Here is a 23,806-nt window from a genome sequence, read left to right as displayed (position 1 = left end):
ACAGTTTCATTTTAAATTAGTCAAATTGCCACAATTACTCAATCCCCAAACGTGTTGTAGACGCCTTCTCTACGCAAGAAGCCCACTGTCTCACTTGCTTCACGTCATCTCCTCTCTCACATTGATTCTGCAGTTGTTTAAAACATATGTTAAGCGCATTAACCTGCTCGTAGCACATAACATCAGGGTGATAATGCGACTTGGTTTTACAGGGCCGAAATGGAGCTGATGGAGCCAGAGGAATTCCTGGAGAATCGGGAGCCAAGGTAAAATCACCTCTGACTCAAAACCTCCGCTTTCACACAGTTAGCACTGCTTGAGGTTTCAGAACTGCTTCATTTGTATTGAAAGCAGGGAATGGGGAGTGTTTGTTACTGTGTGACTGTGTTATATAATTACTGATTTTGAATTAATGAGTTCATTTCAGGATTGTGGCATGACATTGAAAAAGCAAAAAGGTGGCATACATAATACATCTGCAACACTGCTGCTGAAGTACTCTGGCAAAGTGAAGCTGAAAGGCTCTACGCAAGAAGCCCACTGTTTTTTTTTTCCAACCGCGCACCAGATTTTCCTTGAAACTGTCTGTGCCTGTTAGCCTCGACCTTAATTTACCTGTTTCAGCTTAACTGAATGACATATGTCTGTTGGATTCACATCCACATCTGCCAGTTTTTAGTGCCAAACGTCAGATTCTCCTTTGACACAGTTTATTCACAGTTTCATTTTAAATTAGTCAAATTGCCACAATTACTCAATCCCCAAACGTGTTGTAGACGCCTTGTTTAGGTTGTGTGTAGGCCTACTCACTTGCTTCACGTCATCTCCTCTCTCACATTGATTCTGCAGTTGTTTAAAACATATGTTAAGCGCATTAACCTGCTCGTAGCACATAACATCAGGGTGATAATGCGACTTGGTTTTACAGGGCCGAAATGGAGCTGATGGAGCCAGAGGAATTCCTGGAGAATCGGGAGCCAAGGTAAAATCACCTCTGACTCAAAACCTCCGCTTTCACACAGTTAGCACTGCTTGAGGTTTCAGAACTGCTTCATTTGTATTGAAAGCAGGGAATGGGGAGTGTTTGTTACTGTGTGACTGTGTTATATAATTACTGATTTTGAATTAATGAGTTCATTTCAGTTAAAAAATGATTAAAAAAAATTCATAATTAATAATGCAATTAGTGCAGCATGTTTTTTTTCACTGTTTTATTTGTTATAATGTAATTATATGACAATTGTTAATTTAAGGTAAGCAGGGAATGGGGAGTGTTTGTTACTGTGTGACTGTGTTATATAATTACTGATTTTGAATTAATGAGTTCATTTCAGTTAAAAAATAATTAATAATGCAATTAGTGCAGCATATGTTTTTTTTCACTGTTTTATTTGTTATAATGTAATTATATGACAATTGTTAATTTAAGGAAGTTTATTTAAATTAAAAGTTGTTATAACATTGATAATGTTATGGAATTATATCAATAATTATCAAATGATCAGGCTAATGTTTTTATGATTTACTAATTTATTAAGTAAATGATAAACAAAAACATTGGTCTGATAATTTGCAGTTTAGGCCTAAATTATAGCTATAAGTGCCTATTTTATCCTCAGAAGAAAAAAAAGGCCAGATGTATTGTTTTTTATATCTATGACCCCCTGGCCTTGATAATACTTGGCAAAAAAGATCCCATGAAATATATATATTTTTTTAAATATACCTATTTTTTAACATTAATTTGAAAAAATTTTGTAAATATATGCTAAATAATATTTGTGATTACAAACTTTATTTGTAGGTCCAGTTAAGCGTGCACACACACACACACACACACACACGCATATATATTTTTAAATCAATGCACAGTAACACAGAGTGTAATAAATGCATTAAAAACATTACAGAATTATGCACCTATGTTTTAACTTTGACAGCCCTATTTTTATTCTCATTGTTGTGATTGCTGTCTTGCAGGGAGACCGAGGATTTGATGGACTTCCTGGTCTACCTGGTGAGAAGGGACACAGGGTAAGTGCTGCTGAGCTATTCTTAAGAAAACTCATACTTAGGTTCTCATCATTGTTGTAATACTTGAAATGAAACGGAATTGTTCTAGACAGCAGAACGCAAGCCTGACCACCACCCGTGAGAAAAATTAATTTTTAATTCAGTTATCAAACTTCCAGCTTGTCTCGAACAGCACTTTATGATTATGGGAACAATTCTTGCCTGGTTTCATTTCATTCCTCAGCAGCGGTTTTCCTAGAGAAGTCTACTGTATTGCCTTACTTTATTTGAAAAGCTTATTTTCGGCTCCTGCCAAGACCGAGTGCATTTTTATAATGTTCCATGTCTGCCGCTGTACGTTTTGTTTAGCATGCTGACAGTCATAGTGGCAGGAGAAGTTGAACTCATTATAGTAGGACTGGGGTTGTTTGGCATGCTTGCGTTCCTCTTGCAAATGAAAGCTGCCCTCGCTGGGCACAGCAGAGTGTGGCTTGCTTGGCCTGGGCTAGTATAGTGAAAGAGGCCCGCAGATCACAGGGGGCTGTGTATATTTCCAGCCAAGTGGAAATAGTGCTGTCCTCCTAATCCTGCTCTGGGTAATTACAGGTCCCACTATGTTATAGCCTCTTCTTATAGGGATGCAGTCTTATAAATAGTGGTCATGGGCCCTAACAATGTATGGAGCCAAAAGCAGGCAGGCAGGCAGGGACAGTAATAATACATTTACTCTTTTTCTCCCTCTGTCATTTCATCTCTTTCGTTTTCTTTTTCTTTTAGGGTGAGGCAGGTCCCATTGGCTTACCAGGCCCTCCAGGAGAGGACGGACCAAGGGTGCGTTTGACCAAGTGACACATTACTTTCTTATTTGGATTCATATGTACTTGCATAGGTGTGCAGACACGTTGACAAACATGTCTGTGCTCTTGTCTGCAGGGCGAGGATGGTGAGATTGGACAGAGAGGAATGCCAGGAGAAAGTGTAAGCATCTCCATCTCCATTTACATTTTGTATTCCCTTGTCAAATCAGTATATTAGAATGATTTGTGGAGAATCATGTGACACTAAAGATTTTGGAGTAATGGCTGCTGAAAATTCAGTTTTACCATCATGGCAATAAATTATATACTATCAATTAGAAAAGGTGCAACATTCACTCTTAAAGAAATCCAGCTTTATTGGTTAAAATACATGTGACGTTTCAGCCACTATCCAGGCCTTCATCAGGTCTGATGGAGGCCTGAATAAAGTTGGATTTCTTCAAGAGTGAGTGTTGCACCTTTTCTAGTTGACATGACTTTTTGATTTTTGGTTCCTCTTCTGTTGGTAGAGCACCTCTTTTTCAGCAATTTTAATAAATTATATATTAAAATATAACCATTTATTTTGAATCTGAATAATATTTCACAATATTACCTGAAGTCTCTGAGACCCCAAACACAAGTAATGTGACCTTTCCATGTAAGGTGTGTATTATCGAGTTAAAACTTTGTGTATAATCTAATTAGGAAAAGTCTATCAACTTGATAGTTCAATGTTAAGCATGTTTTGGGGCCTTGGGGCTCACAGGACAGAATGTGAGGGTTATTAACTTCACTTAAAAGACCATGACTGCCAACTATAATCACTCTTCATGCCCCACCCTGCTCTTTCCACCTCAAATTTCAGTATTTGTTGCTCATTGCTCATCGAGGTAATATCTCTGTACAGGAAAGGAGCGCAGTAGTTTTCTATTTTCTCCAGCTCTCTTTCTTTCTCTTTTTTTTTTACGACACACTAATGGTCTCACATATTTTACACGCTTTTTGACTAAATACTCCTTCAGCAGAAATCTTACAAATAACAGAATCAGCCCTGAAGATTTGGAATCTAATTGGAGCGAGTCCCCCAGTTGATGTAGTGAACGTCTGGATCTACAGCAAAAAAAAAACCAATCTGCCTTTGTTTCTGTTTTGCATAGTTGCAAACCATTTTGAATGAATAAAAAAAGCATATTCAGGGTGTCCTTTCTTAAACTTTGTGTTTTGTGCTGACTGTAAAAATAATAATTAACCTTTATTTTTCCCTTAAGATAATTTTAATATGAAGCTTTAAGCAGTCTAGACCAGAAAGTATACATACTTTTGAAAAATGTTACTGTTATACAATGTAACTACAGGAAATCCACCAGTTATTTAAAAAAAATTGTAGTGAATTTTTTTTACATTTACATTCAACAAAAATATAGAGTTAACTTCAACCACAGCTAAAGCTCAGCAGAATGTTTCTTCCACTTTAAAAAAAATATATATATATATAATGCACATTTAAATGACTCATCAATAATGATAACATTTTAATAATATTGTAGTTTAATCATCACCATAAAGTATATAAATCACAATATATACCTATACTAATACCTAAACCAGGGCCAAAGCTGGTCCATGATGCCTTTTGATTTGTTCTGCCATGCCATATCACAAGACAGGAATAATGCGATTTAAGTGAATACAATTTTTTTTAATGTAAATTTTAATATAATATTGTTGGGTAATACTTTATAATAACTTTCATTTATAAATCATTAACAAATATTATATAATGCTTAACATATCATTAGTTAATATATATATATATATATATTCATAGCTGGAAATATGAGATAATGTTCTTGTTAATGTTTACTAATGAACTTACTAAACATTACCTAATGATTAACATATGATTATTTAATGTAAATTGAAATGCTTACAAATGTCAGTAAACTTTCAGTTCGTTTGATTTTCATTTGTTGGTCTTTGTTTGTTGTGTAGACCTCAATTTACAAATCTTAACAAATAATTATTATTTTTACTATTAATTATTTGTTTGTGTTTTTGCAGTACCCAATCTAAAGTGGAAACTCTTCATCATTTGCATATGTTTATAAATGTTTACTAATCATTAATACCTTTATGAACAGTCATCTCGATGGCAAAAAGTGTCCCAGAAAACCTGAATTTACCCTATCCACACATCTTTACTAATCATTTATTAATCAATTGTTCATGTGTTTGCAGTAGCCAATCTAAAGTTGAAACTATTCATCATTTGTAAATGTTTATAAACGATTACTAATCATTTAGTATCTTTATGGGCATTGGAATTTTAGCTAATGTAACAAGGTTTGTGTAAAGGGTGGCTGGTTTAGCTAAATGCTTGCTAAAGACATAACAGATTGTAATTTTGGTGCAAATTTTTTTTTTATTGCCTCAGCACTCATATTAGTAAACTACCCTTCAGTACATCATTAAACAGGATAGTCCTTGAATAATAAATAAACCGGGGAAAACAAATCATTTTTTAAAAGAAAATACTTCTTCATCTATCAAAACAAAATAATATAAACAGATTGAACCGTGTTCCCTTATAATAATCAAACTGACCCCTGTATACTGTTGACCCCTTAACCAACCCTTAAACCTACCCATACCACTAAACCTGTCCCTAACCTTACCCGTATCACACCTCAATAACAGCTAAAGTGTTGTGCATTAACACAAGCTTTTAATCAATTTATAACATCTGGTAAAATCATTTGTAGATTTTCAATAAGTGCTTGATCATTTAGAATTGAAAGTTTAATGACGTTTGTAAGCATTTTAACTTGCATGAAATAATGATTTGTTTGAACATTATCTAATGTTTAATAAGTGTATTAGCAAACATTAACAAACACATTATCTCACGTTTCTAACTCTTTGAATATATATTAACTAATGATCCATAAAGCATTATATAATGTTTGTTAATGATTTATTAATGAAAGTTATTATAAAGTGTTACCTATTGTTGGATATAATGCAACATTTACTTTCAGTCCACAGCCCTCAATTAAATTAGTTTTTTGGCTCTTCATAGAAGAACGTTTGGCCAAATCTCGTGTAAAATTATACATTAATATGGTACTTGTTGTAACTCAAAATACAACACATATGTAAAAGGGCTTCATACTCCGTATCTCTGTCCACCAAGAGGTCTTTTGGCCTGAAGACCACTTGTGTTCAGTATAAAAGTCTGATTAATTCTCACAATATGTCTCTTTTATTGATTACCAGGGTCCAAGAGGACTGCTGGGCCCCAGAGGTTCTCCTGGTACCTCTGGACAGCGTGTATGTACCATAAACACCACACTTGCTTAACTACAACTGTCCAAATAGCATGAAACTCACAGCTAGACACCTCTGTTTTATACACATGCAGGGTCTTCCTGGATTGGATGGACCACCTGGCCCTAAAGGAAATATGGTAAGCATTTTTTCTCCCCTGTTTAATAGTGTGCTTCTCGTCTCTAAGCCCCATGAAGGGGCTTCCTGGTTAACTGACAACCTCTAACCACTCTGAAACATAATTGTTGTCCTGAGCAAATGTCATATCTAAATAAGGCTTTTAGATAAGAGAAACACAGTGGGCCTGGCAGGAGAGAGCTAATGTCACTGTTACCGTGGCAGCAGGGGGTGAGCTTTGACTGGGAAGTGCTGAAATTGAGAAGGTATGAAGTCTGCCACTAAAATATGCAAGACAGGAAGTGTAGGATTCACACAGCCATTCAGTACTAATAGTAATGTTTTCACCATGATTCTGTGTGTTTCTTATTCATTTGTTCACAAAATGTGGTCTGTGAGGTTTTTTGGTTGGTCCATGAGATTGACTGATTAAAAATAAAACTATATTAAAACAATATAAATAATGAAAAATATATAGATTTTTTTAAATCATTTAAATTGACAAAAAGCACCAACTTTGAATGAACTAATAAATAGCCATAACAGTGACTTAACTGATTGTGTTGTCATTAATTTTATGAGTAAGTATTTCTGTTGAATCACATAGATCAGTTATGCATCAGTATACATACATGTTTGGTCCAACTTCGTAGCTAGCAAATCAACTCATTTAGGTTTATTAAACGCTAGAAGTTGCACTGGAGTTAGTTTCAATAAAATAAAAACAAAGAAATGTTATATTATCCTAATTTATCAGCTTTCCATTTACTCAAGGTCTCTAACTACAACCTCCTTACTTACAATATGCAGTTTGTTATGAAATTTTACTCATCTCTATGTCTCTTCCTCTTTGCCAGTAGTTTAACGCTGCTATAATAGATTTTATTACAGTAGTCTGTGCAATTCAGGAAGGAAGGCCAATGGAAAAAGATGGATTTGCAATTTCCACGTGTCTGTTGTTTAACATGTAGAGTATTTTTGGAGTTTGAGGTACTGGGACTGTTTTTCATATCTTTATAAAATGACATAGGCTCCATGGAACAGTGAAGTGTAGGAATAATAGTAGTGTTGTGTACTAAAGTGTTTTTTTAAATGGTTCTAACAGGGTCCTCAAGGAGAGCCTGGACCGCATGGACAACAGGGTAACCCCGGTCCACATGTAGGTATCAGTCCATTGATCATCTTTTGTCATTCTGCTGTCACGATACATACAACAACCAACATAATAAAACAGTGCTAGATTTACGTTCATCTGTTCAAAACTAAATGCAGATTTAGCACCACTCACTGGACAGTTGACTTTGAAAGTGTTGCGAAACATGCAAGAAGTAACGTAATATGATCTTGCAGGTTTTCCAGTGAGCCTGGGTTGATTTTCGATGAATAGCTAAGGTTAGGGGTTTGTTCAAATAACCCAAAGTATGAGCAATAGTAAGCGATGTTTGTCTTGATATTACTAGATGAACTCCACTCCCAGGCCAGAGCTGTAGTTTGCAAAGTTCTGGTGTCTCTTTCCTTCAGCGGTGTATTCATTCTCTCTCTCTCAACCCAAATATTGTATCATATTTGCTCTCTCCCTGTGTCCCTCTCTCTCTCTCTCTCTCTCTCTCTCTCTCTCTCTCTCTCTGACTTTCTCTTAGACAACCTGATTGTGTTTTTCTAATCAAGAATCTTTCAGTTCCCATTTTCCATTACATTTTTGTGGCCTTTAGACTTTGTCTATTAGCTTCGAAGTAATCTACACACCAGTGAACTCCTAAAAGTTGACAAAAATAATATTTTGTAGATATACTGTTTGTACAGTACTGTTCAAAAGGGTAAATTAAAGAAAAAAGAAATTATTTAAAGAAATTATTTATTTAGCAAGTGCACATTGAATTGTAAATTATTGTACAAATTCAATCAATTAAATTTATAATGTTAAAAGTTTCTATTTCAAAAAAATGCTGTTCTTTTAAACTTTCTACTCATCAAAACAAATCCTGTAAAAAAAAATGTATCACGGTTTACAAAACTATTATGCAGCACAACCGTTTTCAACAATAATAATAAATGTTTCTTGAGCAGCAAATCAGCATATTAGAATAATTTCTAAAGGGTCATGAGACACTGAAAACTGGAGTAATGACTGCTGAAAATTCAGCACTGCATCACAGGAATAAATTACATTTGAAAATATATTCAAATAAATGCAGCCTTGCTGATGCCAAACTTTTGAACAGTAGTGTAAATGGACCAAAAATATAGATGATTCATGTAAGGGATAATGCACGGCTAGCTGTGCATTAAACGATTTTAATGCACGACGTGGAGGCCGAGAACCACCCGACGCAAAGTGGAGGGTGGTTGCTTCTGCGAAGTGCATTAAAATCGTTTAGACACTGAAAACTGGAGTAATGACTGCTGAAAATTCAGCACTGCATCACAGGAATAAATTACATTTGAAAATATATTCAAATAAATGCAGCCTTGCTGATGCCAAACTTTTGAACAGTAGTGTAAATGGACCAAAAATATAGATGATTCATGTAAGGGATAATGCACAGCTAGCCATGCATTATGCCGCTTATACCATGGTCATTTGCCAGCATTGACAACTTAAAAGCTGTTTATGATGTTAGCAGCACAAATATTTAATGGGAAGGGTAAAAAAGGCAGTTATTTTTGTCAGTTACGGCTCGTTAGCTCTCGTATTCTGCCCGCTTCAAATCAGATACGGAGATTAAATAGTGCGGTAAGACCACATTTATTTGAATGAATTATAGCAATTATTTGAATGAAATATCGATCGTGAGAGAAAGAGAGAGATGACAGTTGTGTGTGAGTTACCTGTGTCTGCGCATCTCTCTCTGCAAACAATGAAGCTGTTTAGTTACTTCAAAAACAGCACCTCCTTGCTGAGAAATATAATATAGCGATCTAGTATGGTATTTTATTAATAAAAGTTGCGGGGCAGCACTGACATTAAGTTTCTGTGTGTGCACAGCGTAATCTGCGATCTCTGACCTCTCTCCCTCTCACTGTGTTTATATGCGAGTTATTTGTGTGTGTGTGTGTGTGTGTGTGCATTAATTAAAGCCGCACACTAATATGGAACGGACCATGGTATAAGTTCATGTAATGCGATTTTGTCCAATCGGATGCTTCCCAGAATGAAAAAGTCCCTCCCCCAATACACAACTGACTAGCAATTAGCATATCATGTCCATGACTGTGACATACATTTGCTATAGCTTTTTGGCTAGTTTAAAAAGAAAAAGAGAAACCAGCCCTTCGATATCTCCCACACCATCTTCCTATTTTATTTGGAAATATGTCAACACAGTGATTTCATTGGTTCGTTACATGCTCTCTTTACGCATTTTCTGTTGTATTCAGTTAAAGGTGGAGCTCAATGAACTGTCATTAAAAGAATGTGACAGAAAAAGTAAGAGAAAGAGAAATCTGGTAGAGCCATTAATCTAAATCTGCATCCTAATTCCGTAAGTGTGTTTCTAGAGTACAGGACTCGTATATTCACACAGTCACGCACAGAATAATGTATCCTTTTTTTAATTATTTTTCAGATTTGACTGAGGGGTGCTCATACAGCTTTTTCCAATATAAACTTTACTATCATATTTCCCCTGAAGACTCCATATTGTACTATCTGACTTCTGAAATCTTGTCTTGCAGGGTCTGCCTGGTCCTCAAGGCCCGATCGGTCCACCTGGAGAGAAAGTGAGTTTGTGAATGAGAGCTGGCCACCCCGGCAGCCATCGTCTTTGTTATTACAGACGGCATTTTTCTGCCCTAACCCTATAAACGATTCCTCAGACTCCTCGGTTTCTGAGCTGTATGTTGCTCACAGATCACTGCTGACTAGTGGAAAACCACACACACACACACACACACACCTCAAGACTCGCTAATGCTTTGACAAGCAGGAGATATGCTTACACACATAACTGTCATTGGTTAGACTCTCAGACAAGCATTTTGTCAGGGCTCCTGGATGGAGGCCAGAGAGTCTGAAATGTGACTCCAGAAGAGGTGGAGTGTTTCCAGACATACCGTATGATTAGATATCTTCTTTACCAAGAGGAAAAAGATGATAATGAAGTACTTTAGGATTGAACTGCTTATAAAAGTTGCCCAGCGAATCACTTGGGCACACCAGTAATCGCAGCTTTAATTGTGTGTTTTTCCTCCCTCTTCTTTTTCTTCCTTCTTTTCTCACTTAACCTCTTTTTGCTTTCTCTTTCTCTCTCTCTCATAGGGTCCCAGTGGGAAACAGGGGCTCCATGGACTGGCTGGGGCTGATGGGTCTCCTGTAAGTGGAGTTTTCTTTATTTCATATTCTCCCCTCAACTAAATCTCTAAGTTCATATCAAAAATACTTTACATCATCACACATCATTAGCCAATAACCAGCTTGATGATGATCCTGGCTTGAGGGGAATATATTTACCTTGCACAATTTAGAATTAAAGTGTTGGCTCTCTTTCAATCCATGAGTTGAAATTTGAATTGGAATGACAGGAAGTGGAATTTACTGAATTGCAGTTCAAAGAAATTCAACACAGACCCGACAGAGGGCTTTCATTAGTCCAACACAACATGCTAAAACAGAGACCTTCTTTGATTTCAGCCTGTTTCATGTGAATTGACATTTTGAAGACGTTAAATGTAGCATTCTGGGAAATGAAATTCCACTGTGGTCCATACAATTATATATTTATTATTATTTATTTTTGGAACAAAAATATTTATGGTAAAATATTCTAAGAATATATATGTTTATGTATTTTTTTTAATTTTTTTGTATTGTGTTTATTGTAATGGGTGTTTATGTCACAAATAAAAATATACATTCACTAAGATTTAGAAGAAATGTTTAAAAAAATATCTTATATTGCATAAGGCTACATTTATTTTATATAAATATGGTGAACATTACAATTAAATACAATATAAAATAACCTTTTGTATTTTAATATATTTTAAAATATTATTTATTTCTGTGATGGCAAAGCTGAATTTTCAGCAGCCATTATTCCACTCTTCAGTGTCACATGATCCCTCAGTAATCATTCATAATATGCAAATTTGCTGCTCAAGAAACATTATTATTATCACGTTTGATAAATAGAATGTTCAAAATAACAGCATTTTTAAAATGTATATTTTTTTAAAACAGTATAAATGTAGTTACTTTCTCTTTTGGTTAGTTTAATAATTTTGATGAATTTAACTTGCTGAATAAAAGTAAAAAAATAAATAAAATTAAAAAAGCTTACTGGCCCAAAGTTTTGAATAGTGAATATATGTTTTTGTATGATGACATATATTTATTTATTTATTTATTATTAAAAACATTTATTTTTCTTTTTTGCTGCCTCAGTCTAAATACTAAGTGGTGCACAACCCCTAAAAATTTGATTCCTGCAAAAAAGATTCTTACACTGGAATAGTCATAACACTGGCATTTTTATATATATACTGTATATTCTGAATAATGTATATTACTGTACACTAAATCCACAAGACCATACCCAGCTGTATTTGCCTTACATTACTTTCAGACTTTCACTGAAGATGCCTTTGTTTGTAATCTTTGAACAGGGTCATCCTGGGAAAGAGGGTCCTCCCGGTGAGAAAGGAGCAGCTGTGAGTGTATTTTTAGTTTGTCTCGAAATTAATTGTCATTCTAAGTTATTGAACACATTTCAAGTGCAAAGCCACTGTACACCCATAATTAACACTGTCTGTAATTAACACTTAATGTGCGGCCCCTTTAGACGTTTAAAACCTAATTCCCCTCTATTAATCCAGATTGATTTACTCTTATTATATTTACTCGTTTCCTATAGGGACACCTAGGTCCCCAAGGGTCCATTGGCTATCCCGGTCCCCGAGGCGTGAAGGTAAACAAGCTTGATCCTCTTCATCTCACTGATTCTTTATTATCAAAATGTTGTGCTTTTATTCTATCCATTAGAGCTTCTATTCATTGTTTTGTCTGTTTAGGGTGCAGAGGGCGTTCGTGGCTTGAAGGGCAACACAGGAGAAAAGGTAAGCAAATGACCATGTCCCCTGTCTCCATTACTGAGCTCTTGGCTCAGTCTCTAAAATGAGGCACACAGATGACAGGCCGACAGGTAAAATTGGAAGGCCATTTCAGGGACTATTTGCACCAAAAATGGCTTTAATCGGTTGTAATGAGTGTGTGGTATAATGCAAAATCACAAATGACTGGACGTTAGTAGAGATTTATAAGCAGAAAAAAAAATTATAGCAGAATTGTAATCTGTTCTAATTATTATTTTGTATATATACAATATTGTGGCTCAGTCTGTTTCAGGCTATATCCTCTGTACTGGCCACCAAGTGTCATTCACACAATAGTCAAGACTTTTGTTTCTAAAAATTTATCATCATTGGTATGAAATATTAAGTCTTAATCTCTCGAACCAGCAGTTTTCACTATGGCCACAAGATGCCAGCATTTATCAATTATGTTCTTATGGAGTATTTTAAATTAGATTTAAAAAAATGCTTGAAAGTTTAATCGGTATTATTAGATTTTCACCTTATACGATTCAAATATTATTTCCATTGTTGCTGTTATTATTATTTTTTTTCTGTTATTACTATTGTCGTTGTTGTTTTTATTTTAATTTTTTTATTAACTTAAATTAGTTTACATTTTATCAAAATAAATGCTCTGAATTTGATCAATGTTATTTCATTCCATTTTAACTTTTTTTTTTTTTAATGACCAATATTATTTATATATTTTTGGTATTTATTTATTTAAACCTATGTAAGTTTATATTTTTCCCAAATAAATGATCTGATCTGATTTGACTGATTTCAGGGAGAAGATGGTTTTCCTGGGTTTAAGGGTGACATGGGCCTCAAGGGTGACAAGGTGAGTAACAAAGACTTACCTTAACCATTTTAGTTGTTGTATGTCTAATATAATGTTTGTGCGTTGTTGCTGGTGTTCAGGGAGAGGTTGGTGTGCTGGGCCCCAGAGGAGAAGATGGACCAGAGGGGCCGAAAGGTAAAGCAGGTCCCACTGGAGAGGCTGGTTCTTTGGGCATGGCAGGAGAGAAGGTCAGTTTAAAACGTATGTTGAATATAAAGGCAAAGTACAAAAATGACCAGCCCTGGAAAAATCTGTCAGGGATTATTAATATATGTGTGAATTAAACTTAAAATGACACTGAACTCATAACCATAAATTGATTTTGAATGCCAGTTTTAAATGTCAGCCAAATACTCCATTACATCTCCCATAGGCTTTTGTAGTTTGTGCAAGGTGGTGTAATGCTTTATTGTCATTGTATATGATGATTGTTTAAAAAACTCAAAATGAAAATTGAGTTAGTTCTTTTTTCTTTTCTTATCTTTTTTTTTTAGGGAAAACTTGGTGTTCCAGGTTTGCCTGGCTACCCAGGAAGACAAGGTCCTAAGGTAAGTACTGACACGTTTCCTGTTGCAACTTTATCATTATTTTATGTTACATTATTTATTTATTTATCAAAGCATCACTAAGTTTATTATCTCCGTTACAATTAATCATTAACCTTAAATGAAACTATGAAGTTATCATGTCTCTTAAACAGTGTCACAGTCAGTATTGCTTTATTTATATTTCGCTGCTTTTGACACGCAAGGCCTGCTGTTCTCTGATAGCCTGTGTTGACAGAGTTAATAGGATAAACTCATTCTCCATGACGCTGACTGCTTTATCTCTTGGCCACCCAGCATAAGTGCAAGCCTGTGAGCAGCTCAAGAATATGCAGACACAGTTTGTGGTGTTTGTCAGCTTATTATTTCAAAACAATCATTTCATTCAGTGTACGGGCTGGTTCACTCAAATAGCTTGAATTCCCTGGAATTCATTGATTTTATATATATATATATATATATATATATAATGGATCCTACTTTGTTTGAATAGCAAGTGGTGCAAAGCGACTTTGAAGTACAACCTGCTTTGTCAGCGATTTCAGCTCTGGGTTTACTGTTGATGTTTGGCCTATTCAGGGTTATGTTCAAATTGTTTGAGGAGTGTCTGAAAGTGGAACGAAGAGTGAAGTTGTGTGATTATAATTTTTTTCCCTGTTTTTTTTTTTTGGTCTTGTTTTGTTTTGTTTGTTTGTTTGAGTTCCAGTGATTTATCTCGCTCATACATCACGTACGGATGTGCAATATATCAGTATCATATTGCTAAATGATGGGTACTGTTTATTTATTTATTTTTTATTTTTTTGGTAACACTTTAAAATAGGGAACGTATATTCACTATTACTTGAGAGTTTTCCCTCAATAAACTCATAATTTGATGCTTATTAATAGTTAAGTTTAGGTATGTGTGGTGGATTAAGTGATCTAAAATATGGTCATGCAGAATAAGACATTATTATGTGCTTTGTAGGTACTAATTAACAGCCAGTATGCTAGTAATATGCATGCTAATAAGCATATATATTTATTTAGGTACTGATGGAGGGTTGAACACCAAAACGTTTTGCACTTTGTTAGCTTTTTTTTTTTAAATTTTTTAGCTTTTTTACATTTTTGTGTATATATCTTTTTTTTCCTCAATTTATTTAGACAAAGAATTTTTGCCATTTATTGGCTATGGTGCATAACATGAAAATAATTAATAGCTGGCTTATCGTGCAACCAACATGAGCATAACATGTTAATGGGTTAATGTTAGTGTTTTGATGAAGCATTAAACTTCTCCAAGTGCTGTTTCTGTGTGTGTGTGTATTTTAATTAAAAATTAGATATTAGATATTTTAAATAAAACCCAGAGTGGAGCTGGAGCATTGTGATTAGTGTTCACTTTCAGTAGGGATGGAACAATTGCTGTTGGCCTTCTCCACTCACTTCCCCTGGTTCAATCAAACTGTAGTGTTCCTTATTCTCTGTGTGTGTGTGTGTGTGTGTGTGTGTGTGTGTGTGTGTGTTTGCAGTTGTCTGTTTGATTTGCTCCATTATCCTGTGCAGGCGACCATCCCGTGGAGTAAATTACTGATGCATATCCATTGTGCGCTTCCCCTTCTTTGCCTGCCAAAATAATTCGACCTTCAATTTCATCTCCTGTCCTTGTGCTAACAAGCGCACATCACTCATGTTTATCAACTCCAAAAGCTTGCCCCCTCTCAGTATCCCCCACATAACATTAGCATTAGCTGTAATGTTGTTGAATTATTCTTCAAGGACACTCTCTCTCTGTCAACACAGCTTCACTTTTGCTCAAAAACCATAGTTTTAAAGGTGGGGATGAATATTGGATACTTTTGCAGAGAAGTTAGTGTGACATTTGCACGGTATAAAAACTGCTCCCCACAATGTGTCTGTCAGTCTAAATCTGTCTCCATCTACAGGGCTCAACTGGTTTCTCTGGCATCCCTGGAGCCAATGGCGAGAAGGGAGCAAGGGTACGTATGAGGACCTTTTGATTTCACTATAAGATTAGATTTCTTTTAACAAGCTACAGCCTGAAGGGAGCCATTTTTTTAACATACCTCTCTGGTTCTGATTACAAACAACTTATACCAGAAGTTCACTAGTCTTAGAACTCAGTTATTGTAATGTGTAATGTAATATGTAATTTCATAGATGGTTGGCTTGGTTTTTTAGGGTATTGCTGGTAAAGCGGGTCCACGAGGACAAAGAGGACCGACGGTATGTCAAGTTTGAATCTGTTTAGTAGAAAGGAACTCTTTTCTCTACATATGCTAATGATACAGAAAGCTTGATGCTAATAACTCTTGTTCCCAGGGTCCCCGTGGTGGAAGAGGTGCCAGAGGTCCAACAGGAAAACCTGGACCAAAGGTCAGGCTTAATCAGTCCTGTTTTAGTTAATTAGTTTCTGGTATTTGTGAATGCTTGCTTGTAACAGGCACCTTTGACTGTGTTTCATTTTTTTAGGGAACAGCAGGAAATGATGGACCAGCTGGTGGCCCAGGAGAGAGAGTGAGTGATGGTTGAATTATTGCTTCCATTCAGTTGTATTTGTCAGCCTTTTCAGGTCAAAAACTTTTCCATTACATTTCCCTTACATGTTTCTTTCTTCATGTTTTAGGGACCCCAAGGACCTCAGGGCCCTGTTGGATTAGCAGGCCCTAAAGGACCACCTGTATGTGTTTTTATCAATTTCAAATGGTTTTGATCATTACAATGCTGTGGATATAATATATTCTATTCTTTGACTCACTTTAGAATTTCCACCACCTAAGAAATTCATTTATTAGGGATAGAAAAGTCAAAATTATGCGATAACTAGTAATTTTGACGTAAACTGAAATTATAATATAAAAATTCACAATTATTCAAGATAGAAATTTGAAATTATGACTTTCAATGTCTCATAAATTCTACCTTTTAACTCTATTTATTTTTACTTAATTTTACTTAATTTTTACTACTTAATTATTAAACATAATTTACAAAAAACATTACAATTATAATTTTGACATTAAATAGTAAATAATAATTAAGTAGTAAAAATTAAGTAAAATTAAGTAAAAATAAATAGAGTATGTGTTTGACTAAGTATGACTTCATTATTTGTCATAATTATGACCTAATTATTCATCTTAATTGGAAAAATTCTAAATTATGACATAAAAAAAATTTAATTATAATTTTGGCATTTTGATGTCACAAGTATGACTTTTATCTAATAATTTCTACTTTTATGTCATTATTTTGATTTGCCAAAGCATTATTGTTTTTCCTTTTGTGGCTAAAATGGGCTTCTATACATTAGACTAACTATACTGTAGTTCAAATAATGGGTCTAACTGTAACCATTAAACCACATAACCTGAAGGAATGATATCCACAAGTCTATGAGTCTATTATATAATAATTACATAAATGTGATTTTATGTAAATCACATTTACATAAAAATGTGACAATATTCATTTTGTTATTCCCTCAGGGGCCTCCTGGAAAGGATGGATTGCCCGGTCACCCTGGACAGCGAGGAGAGACTGTGAGTATCGTTTTGTCTTCACAAGTGTTTTCTGTCTCTTGCGTAAAGAGGAATAAACGTTGTGGACAGTGTTTATATGGTGTATTACCTTTTAGCTGCTGACAATGTCAAGGTGCTACACTGCTCTTGACAGGTCTATCTTTCTGTTTCTAATCAAGAACATCCAACAGATAGAGTGTTAAAAGGAGAAACTAATTTTATCTTAAAATACACTCCTTTATTTTTTTCAAGATGAAAACACTGCACTTGACTTTTACTGATTTAAGGAAAGAAGTGGATGTAACGAAAATAAGAAAAAAAAGACAAGTGCTGCTGACATTTCAGAGGCTGGATATGTACAGTTTAGTGATATTTACATAAAGTTTCCAGTATGTCAGGTTTTCTTTTTCTCTACGTTTGTGTCCAGGAATGTGATAACTACAATAAATTCCATTTAATGTCTCACAATGACTTGCTTATTCTCAAACAGGGTTTCCAAGGAAAGACTGGACCTCCTGGACCTGGAGGTGTTGTTGGCCCACAGGTGAGCAATAGCAGTTACTGTTATAGGGGTAGAAAGTGAAAAGAAAAAAAAAACATGTTGCTCTTATAAAACATCTCCTGCAGTTAGCCAGAAGCTAAATTTAAAACCTGTTTGAATTTGAAAGGGCTCGACTGGAGAAACTGGACCTGTTGGAGAGAGAGGGCATCCTGGATCGCCAGGGCCCCCTGGAGAGCAAGGTCTTCCTGGAGCTGCTGGCAAAGAAGGTGGAAAGGTACAGTTTGTTAAAAATTGTTCACTTCAGATCACTCAAGGGTAATAACTGGGAAGAATTCGCATAATGTTCAGTCCAATTTCACAATGTGTAGGTGGCTGGTAATGCCTACTAATAGCAGCAGTGGAGGTTGGTGGTTTTAAGTTTGAAGACTAAATTATCATTGTCTGTCTCCTTGAAGGGTGATCCAGGTCCTCAGGGGTTTTCTGGGAAACCTGGCCCTTCCGGACTGAAAGGGTTCGCAGGCCAAAGAGGGCTTCATGGCGCAGCGGTAAGAACAAACAAGTTAATGTCATGTCCCCCACCAAATGGCCATTAGCTGCTTAACTGTCTGCTGTTCATGCAAATGCTCACACTGGATGAATGCCTCAGGAGAGAGTACAGTCCGAACTATAAGACTGAGGCTCATGGAGATTAAATGACATATTTAACATGCATTAAAGGGTTAGTTCACCCAAAAATGAAAACCAGGCTGTGTTTTACTCACCCCAGAGGCATCCTAGGTGTATATGACTTTCTTCTTTCAGACGAATCCAGTCGGAGTTATATTAAAAACTGTCCTGGCTATTCCAAGCACTATCATTGCAGTCAGCGGGTGTTGCAGTGCTTCAGGCCCAAAGAAGTGAAATAAAAAGCGCCCATCCATAAAAAAATGTCTCACATGGCTCCGGGTGAACAAAGGCCTCCTGTAGCGAATCGATGCGTTTTTGTAAGAAAAATATCCATATTCAAAGCGTAATAATCACTTTAATCTAGCTTGCTCCAACAGTTGAACACGGAAGCAGTTCCGGGCTGATGACGTATGAGTTTAGCGTTGCGCATGCACTGGTGAGTCTCGTGAAAACAAACGTTTGTTTACAGCATCAAAAGAAGCAACGTTTCCTTACTTTAGCAAAGGAAAACCAGTCTCCTCTTGGCTTATATCGAAATACTCTGACATTCTTCTTTACAAATCCTCGTTTTGTACTTCTAATTCGTGACTGTTGTTTTGTTTTGATCTGCGCTTCCACGTTCGTCACTTCTGAGTGGCGCATGCGCAGCGCTGAACTCATACATCATCCGCCCGGAGCTGCTTCCGTTTACAACAGTGAGCACAAGCTAGATTAAATTGATTATTACGTTTTGAATATGGATATTTTTCTTACAAAAACGCATTGATTCGCTAAAGGAGGCCTTTGTTCACCCCCCGGAGCCGTGTGAGACACTTTTTTTAATGGATGGGTGCTTTTTATTTCACTTCTTTGGGACTGAAGCACTGCAACACCCGCTGACTGCAATGATAGTGCTTGGAATAGCCAGGACATTTTTTATATAACTCCGACTGGATTCGTCTGAAAGAAGAAAGTCATATACACCTAGGATGCCTCGGGGGTGAGTAAAACACAGCCTGATTTTCATTTTTGGGTGAACTAACCCTTTAAGACATCCAGCAAGCTTTTGAAATACGTCTTTAATACTGCAGAGAAACACAATAACCAGTAATATATAAATAGACAATTTAGATTTTATATTGTCTTTAATGCACAAAGGCCCATGATTTATTGAAAAGAAACTTGTGTGTACCAACATAATCTCTTGTTGAAGGTACATTTTAGAAAAATAATAAATTTTTAGTCAGATTTTACAGTCTCACAGCTGTTTCAGGACACCAAAATTGCATGAGGTACTCAAATGACACATTACATTGTCCCCAAAAAATGTTAACCTGTATCTCATAAAATGACTGACTTTCAGTAAGTTTTAAAGATGCAGTTTAACATTTATTGTCCCTCTGATGTGGAACACTGTGGGCTTGTAAATTACTTTGTACATAACAAACGGCCACAGTTGGCCAACTCAAAGCAGGCGTATGTCACTGGGACTTGGAAATGTCTCTTCTAGTTTTTCTTCATTAAGCATATTTAAACTGTGGGACTGAATATAATAAAAAAAAAAATTATGTTTTTAGTTTAAGAAACAGCATATGACATCTTGATGAATTTCAGTCTCCACTAGTTATCTCTTTCATGAATCAGTTGTTGCTGAAAGTCATATTTGAAATACAAAGCCAGTATGAGTTCAATAACAACAGTTGATTTTGTCGTCACTTGCTGTTTTGATGTTTACTTTTAGCTGGCTCGTATGTTTTTCATGACTCAGATTATGACTTGATGGGAGAAGAGTGATGTGTCCTTGGCTTCATATGACAATGCATTGCCAGCACTTGTTTCTGATGTAGGAAATTGAGAGATTGACAGTTTTATAAACACTCTGGGCTGTATTTCCAGGAGACATATAGTACAAACAGCTGCCATATACTGACAAAAACACATGCAAGCATACGCAGACTTTCAGATGCCACTTTGACAGATTCTGAAGCACAGCTCTCATTAGAGAATTAAACCATCCTCTCTCTTTCTCACACAGGGTCCATCTGGTCTGAAGGGAGGCGAGGGTCCACAAGGTTCACCCGGCCCTATTGTAAGTACCTGCGTTACCTTGGAAACTTTGTCACTCCAAATGATCAATCTGCAAGCTTTGCCTCTATTAGTGAAGTGACATCAGGCAAATTCTGGACCGGGCACATCTAGCAGGTGGTGAATTTAATGACCAGTGATGTTGGCACTGAGAGCCCAGTTTGGTGTGTGATCTGATCCCACGCAGTCTGATCACGCTGAATGAGTCAGGCCTAATCAGTAAGTCCGTCACCACGTCAGTAATTGCATTTGAATCATACGCCAAATATGCTTAGAGATTCAGACCTGTCGTCATTAGGGATGTCAAAAGTACTGCAATTTTGATACGGTATGTGCTTGTGTGGTTTGTGAAGTGAACTCATGGTAATGCTGCTAAGCACTAGAACGATCAAATGTAGTTCGGGCAAAATGCCTGACTTGGCGGGATATTAATGAAACATTTACATTACATGCTTAGTGTCAGAATATTGGACCTATGTATTTGGCCTATAATCAAAATATTGAAAAGGAAAGAGAAAAAATATTTCTTTCTTAAAACTTCAAGCAGCTTAACTGAGAAATATTTTTGATATCTTTTAAAATACTGTATGTAATATTTAATTACATTAAATACATTTTGCAAAGAAAGAGAAAAAATATTTATATAAAAATATAAAGATCACACATCACACATATATATATATATTGCACATAATGTATGACATAATTTTATATAATGTTTATATATTTAATATTACCACTTTATTTTTACTTGAATAGCTCTATAATTAATAATATTCCATTAGAATAGTTATCTTCTATTAAAAAAATTTAAAGAAATTATATTATGTACTGTTTAATGAAATGTATTATCTTAACAATATATCTAATATACTGTATGTATGTATGTATGTATAGAGAGAAAGGGAGTTCAAGTATAAATATTGTGTTGAAAGTTGTATCGATAATCATGTTTCACTGTTCTTGCTATTGACTCTTGAAATTTTGGTATGATGACAACCCTGTGATCATATAGAATGTAGAATAAAATAGAGACCCCATTCTGCATAGAAATAGCATCCTCCCATTAAAGTAACTGCTGTCTGTCTTCTCTCGTAGTGCAGTGAAGGCACAGCAGTACAGCTTAAAACCATCAAAGCTTCAGCTGTGCGCTATGTGAAGCCACTTTCAGCTTGAGGAAGATTGGTGTAGGGATTCATTGTCTCTATTTTATAAAAAAGCATCTGTACAGCCCGGCAAGAAAAATCTCCTGAGTCAGTGGCCCACCCACGCCAATCAGCCATCTTATCTTTGCCTAAATAGACCTCCCGCAGGTGCCTGAATTGAGTCACCGGCAGCAGAGTACAACTCTTCTGAGAAGTTTCTAACAAAGAATTGAATCAGTTTGCACAGTGTGTTTTCCGAGAAGTTTGTCTGAGTGTGTTTGTGAGGTGGTATATCAGATGAGAAGTGAGTCAGAGCTGTGTGTTGTTGTTGTGTCAGTTTGATAGTAGGTTGTATGACTGGCCATAGTGTCTGTGGTGTTAGTGAACTGTTCATTGTGGAAATGAGCAGAAACTTCTATGTGGGGAAGTCGTGGCCTAATGGTTAGAGAGTCGGACTTGTAACCCTAAGGTTGCGGGTTCGAGTCTCGTACCGGCAGGGATTGTAGGTGGAGGGAGTGAATGTACAGCGCTCTCTCCCACATTCAATACCATGACTGAGGTGCCCCACGGCCTGCCCACTGCTCTGTGTGTGTGCGTGTGCGTGTGCGCGTGCGCGTGCGTGTGTGTGCGCACACTTTGGAGGGGATAAATGCTGAGCACTAATTCTGAGTAGCTATGGGTCACCATACTTGGCCACATGTCACTTATTTATTACACTTTTTCACTTTATGTTTATGCTTTTTTTTATTTGTGCAAAGTTTTATATATTAAGCCAGATGTTTTTTTAAGATATTCACCTTATTTTTGAAGTAAGAGCTAGTCTGGCCATTTGTAACTTTTGTGTGTGACATTTTGTGTGTGACCACTGTAATTTCAGTTATTTTAGCTGTACAAAAACAATCCGTTATATTGCTTGATACTGCAAATTGGCATTTTTTATCATATTATTTTAATTTATTATAAGGATCATAAACCACTGCTTTGTAGCACAAATTGTTATACTTTTTACTGCACTTTGTTAAGGCCTGTTAACACCAAGGTGACTATAAAGATAATGATAAAGATATAGTTCTAAAAATCGTTCAAGTATAGCAGAGTCCACACCACAGCTATAACGATGAAAGGCACAGAGAAACAATGTCGTTAGAAACACTTTCAGAGCATTTTCTTTCCAGATGATATGATAAAAACATTGACACCCAATCACTATTGTGAGCTTGAGAATTTAAAGCGTCAGACGGCTAAACAGTCGAATAAACAGACGATATCGTCCGCTGGTGTGGACGCTAATATGGTTATCTTTATAGTTATCGTTCTTGGTGTGAACAGGCATTTATCCTTCTAGTTATTCACCTAGTGGTTAATTAATCGGAAGTCTTGCACATTCACAGAAAATAGCTTACTTTCATTTTGCAAAATAAGGTGGATACACCTCCATGCTTCTTTTCCAATTCCTTGTCTTTCTAAAGGGTCTTGATCAGTTAGATCAATAATTCTCAACTGATGGACTGATTAGTCAATGATGTTATTTATTTATTAATGTATTTATTTATTTACCTGTGTATGACAAGGCAAGATTAGTTGAAGTTGTAGAATGCCATGTGGTGCAACTCCCCCCCCAAAAAAATCATGATGCTTATAAATTAATAATTCATGACGTGCCAAAAAAAAAATTCTACCTTTGATATATATATATATATATGTGTGTGTGTGTGTGCCTTTCATGCGGTGTGGTGTACAGTGGCCTTAACCCCTCCCTATAGTTATAAGCATTAAAGGGGTCATATGATGCTGCTAAAAAGAACATTATTTGGTGTATTTGGTGTAATGAAATGCGTTTATGCGGTTTAAGGTTCAAAAAACACATTATTTTCCACATACTGTACATTATTGTTTTTCCTCTATGCCCCGCCTTTCTGAAACGGGTCGATTTTTACAAAGCTCATCGTTCTGAAAAAGCGAGTTGTGCTGTGATTGGTCAGCTATCCAGTGCGTTATGATTGGCCGAATACCTCAAGAGTGTGACGGAAATGTTACGCCCCTACCATACTGTGATGATGCCCTGTCAGGCCGGAGTGATGATTCAAAAACATGAAAACCCATTATAAACGAGGCATTCGTTGCATCCAGTGGGGACATAATTATGGATTATAATGACTTATACTGTCTTTTTACGCGTTGCATCGC

The 23,806-nt window shown here is 36.0% G+C and overlaps 1 protein-coding gene across 1 annotated transcript in view; it reads left to right on the top strand.

The window, feature by feature from the left end:
• Window positions 1-23,806, top strand: part of LOC107564536 (collagen alpha-1(XI) chain-like) — a 91,899-nt gene that overhangs the window by 40,641 nt on the left and 27,452 nt on the right. The window contains exons 16-40 of the mRNA XM_016249639.1: window positions 213-266; window positions 1,981-2,034; window positions 2,791-2,844; window positions 2,947-2,991; window positions 6,090-6,143; window positions 6,235-6,279; window positions 7,363-7,416; window positions 9,933-9,977; window positions 10,516-10,569; window positions 11,862-11,906; window positions 12,110-12,163; window positions 12,267-12,311; window positions 13,117-13,170; window positions 13,251-13,358; window positions 13,665-13,718; window positions 15,647-15,700; window positions 15,903-15,947; window positions 16,044-16,097; window positions 16,194-16,238; window positions 16,348-16,401; window positions 17,210-17,263; window positions 17,733-17,786; window positions 17,911-18,018; window positions 18,200-18,289; window positions 20,425-20,478. Of these exons, the coding sequence (XP_016105125.1) occupies window positions 213-266; window positions 1,981-2,034; window positions 2,791-2,844; window positions 2,947-2,991; window positions 6,090-6,143; window positions 6,235-6,279; window positions 7,363-7,416; window positions 9,933-9,977; window positions 10,516-10,569; window positions 11,862-11,906; window positions 12,110-12,163; window positions 12,267-12,311; window positions 13,117-13,170; window positions 13,251-13,358; window positions 13,665-13,718; window positions 15,647-15,700; window positions 15,903-15,947; window positions 16,044-16,097; window positions 16,194-16,238; window positions 16,348-16,401; window positions 17,210-17,263; window positions 17,733-17,786; window positions 17,911-18,018; window positions 18,200-18,289; window positions 20,425-20,478 (1,431 nt within the window). The remainder of the gene's footprint in view (window positions 1-212; window positions 267-1,980; window positions 2,035-2,790; window positions 2,845-2,946; window positions 2,992-6,089; window positions 6,144-6,234; window positions 6,280-7,362; window positions 7,417-9,932; window positions 9,978-10,515; window positions 10,570-11,861; window positions 11,907-12,109; window positions 12,164-12,266; window positions 12,312-13,116; window positions 13,171-13,250; window positions 13,359-13,664; window positions 13,719-15,646; window positions 15,701-15,902; window positions 15,948-16,043; window positions 16,098-16,193; window positions 16,239-16,347; window positions 16,402-17,209; window positions 17,264-17,732; window positions 17,787-17,910; window positions 18,019-18,199; window positions 18,290-20,424; window positions 20,479-23,806) is intronic.

Source organism: Sinocyclocheilus grahami, unplaced genomic scaffold (assembly GCF_001515645.1).
Source record: "Sinocyclocheilus grahami isolate Dianchi unplaced genomic scaffold, SAMN03320097.WGS_v1.1 scaffold945.1, whole genome shotgun sequence".
Taxonomy (NCBI): Eukaryota; Metazoa; Chordata; class Actinopteri; order Cypriniformes; family Cyprinidae; genus Sinocyclocheilus; species Sinocyclocheilus grahami.
Note: the sequence above shows the minus strand (reverse complement) of the source record. Positions and strands in the feature narration are given on the sequence as shown.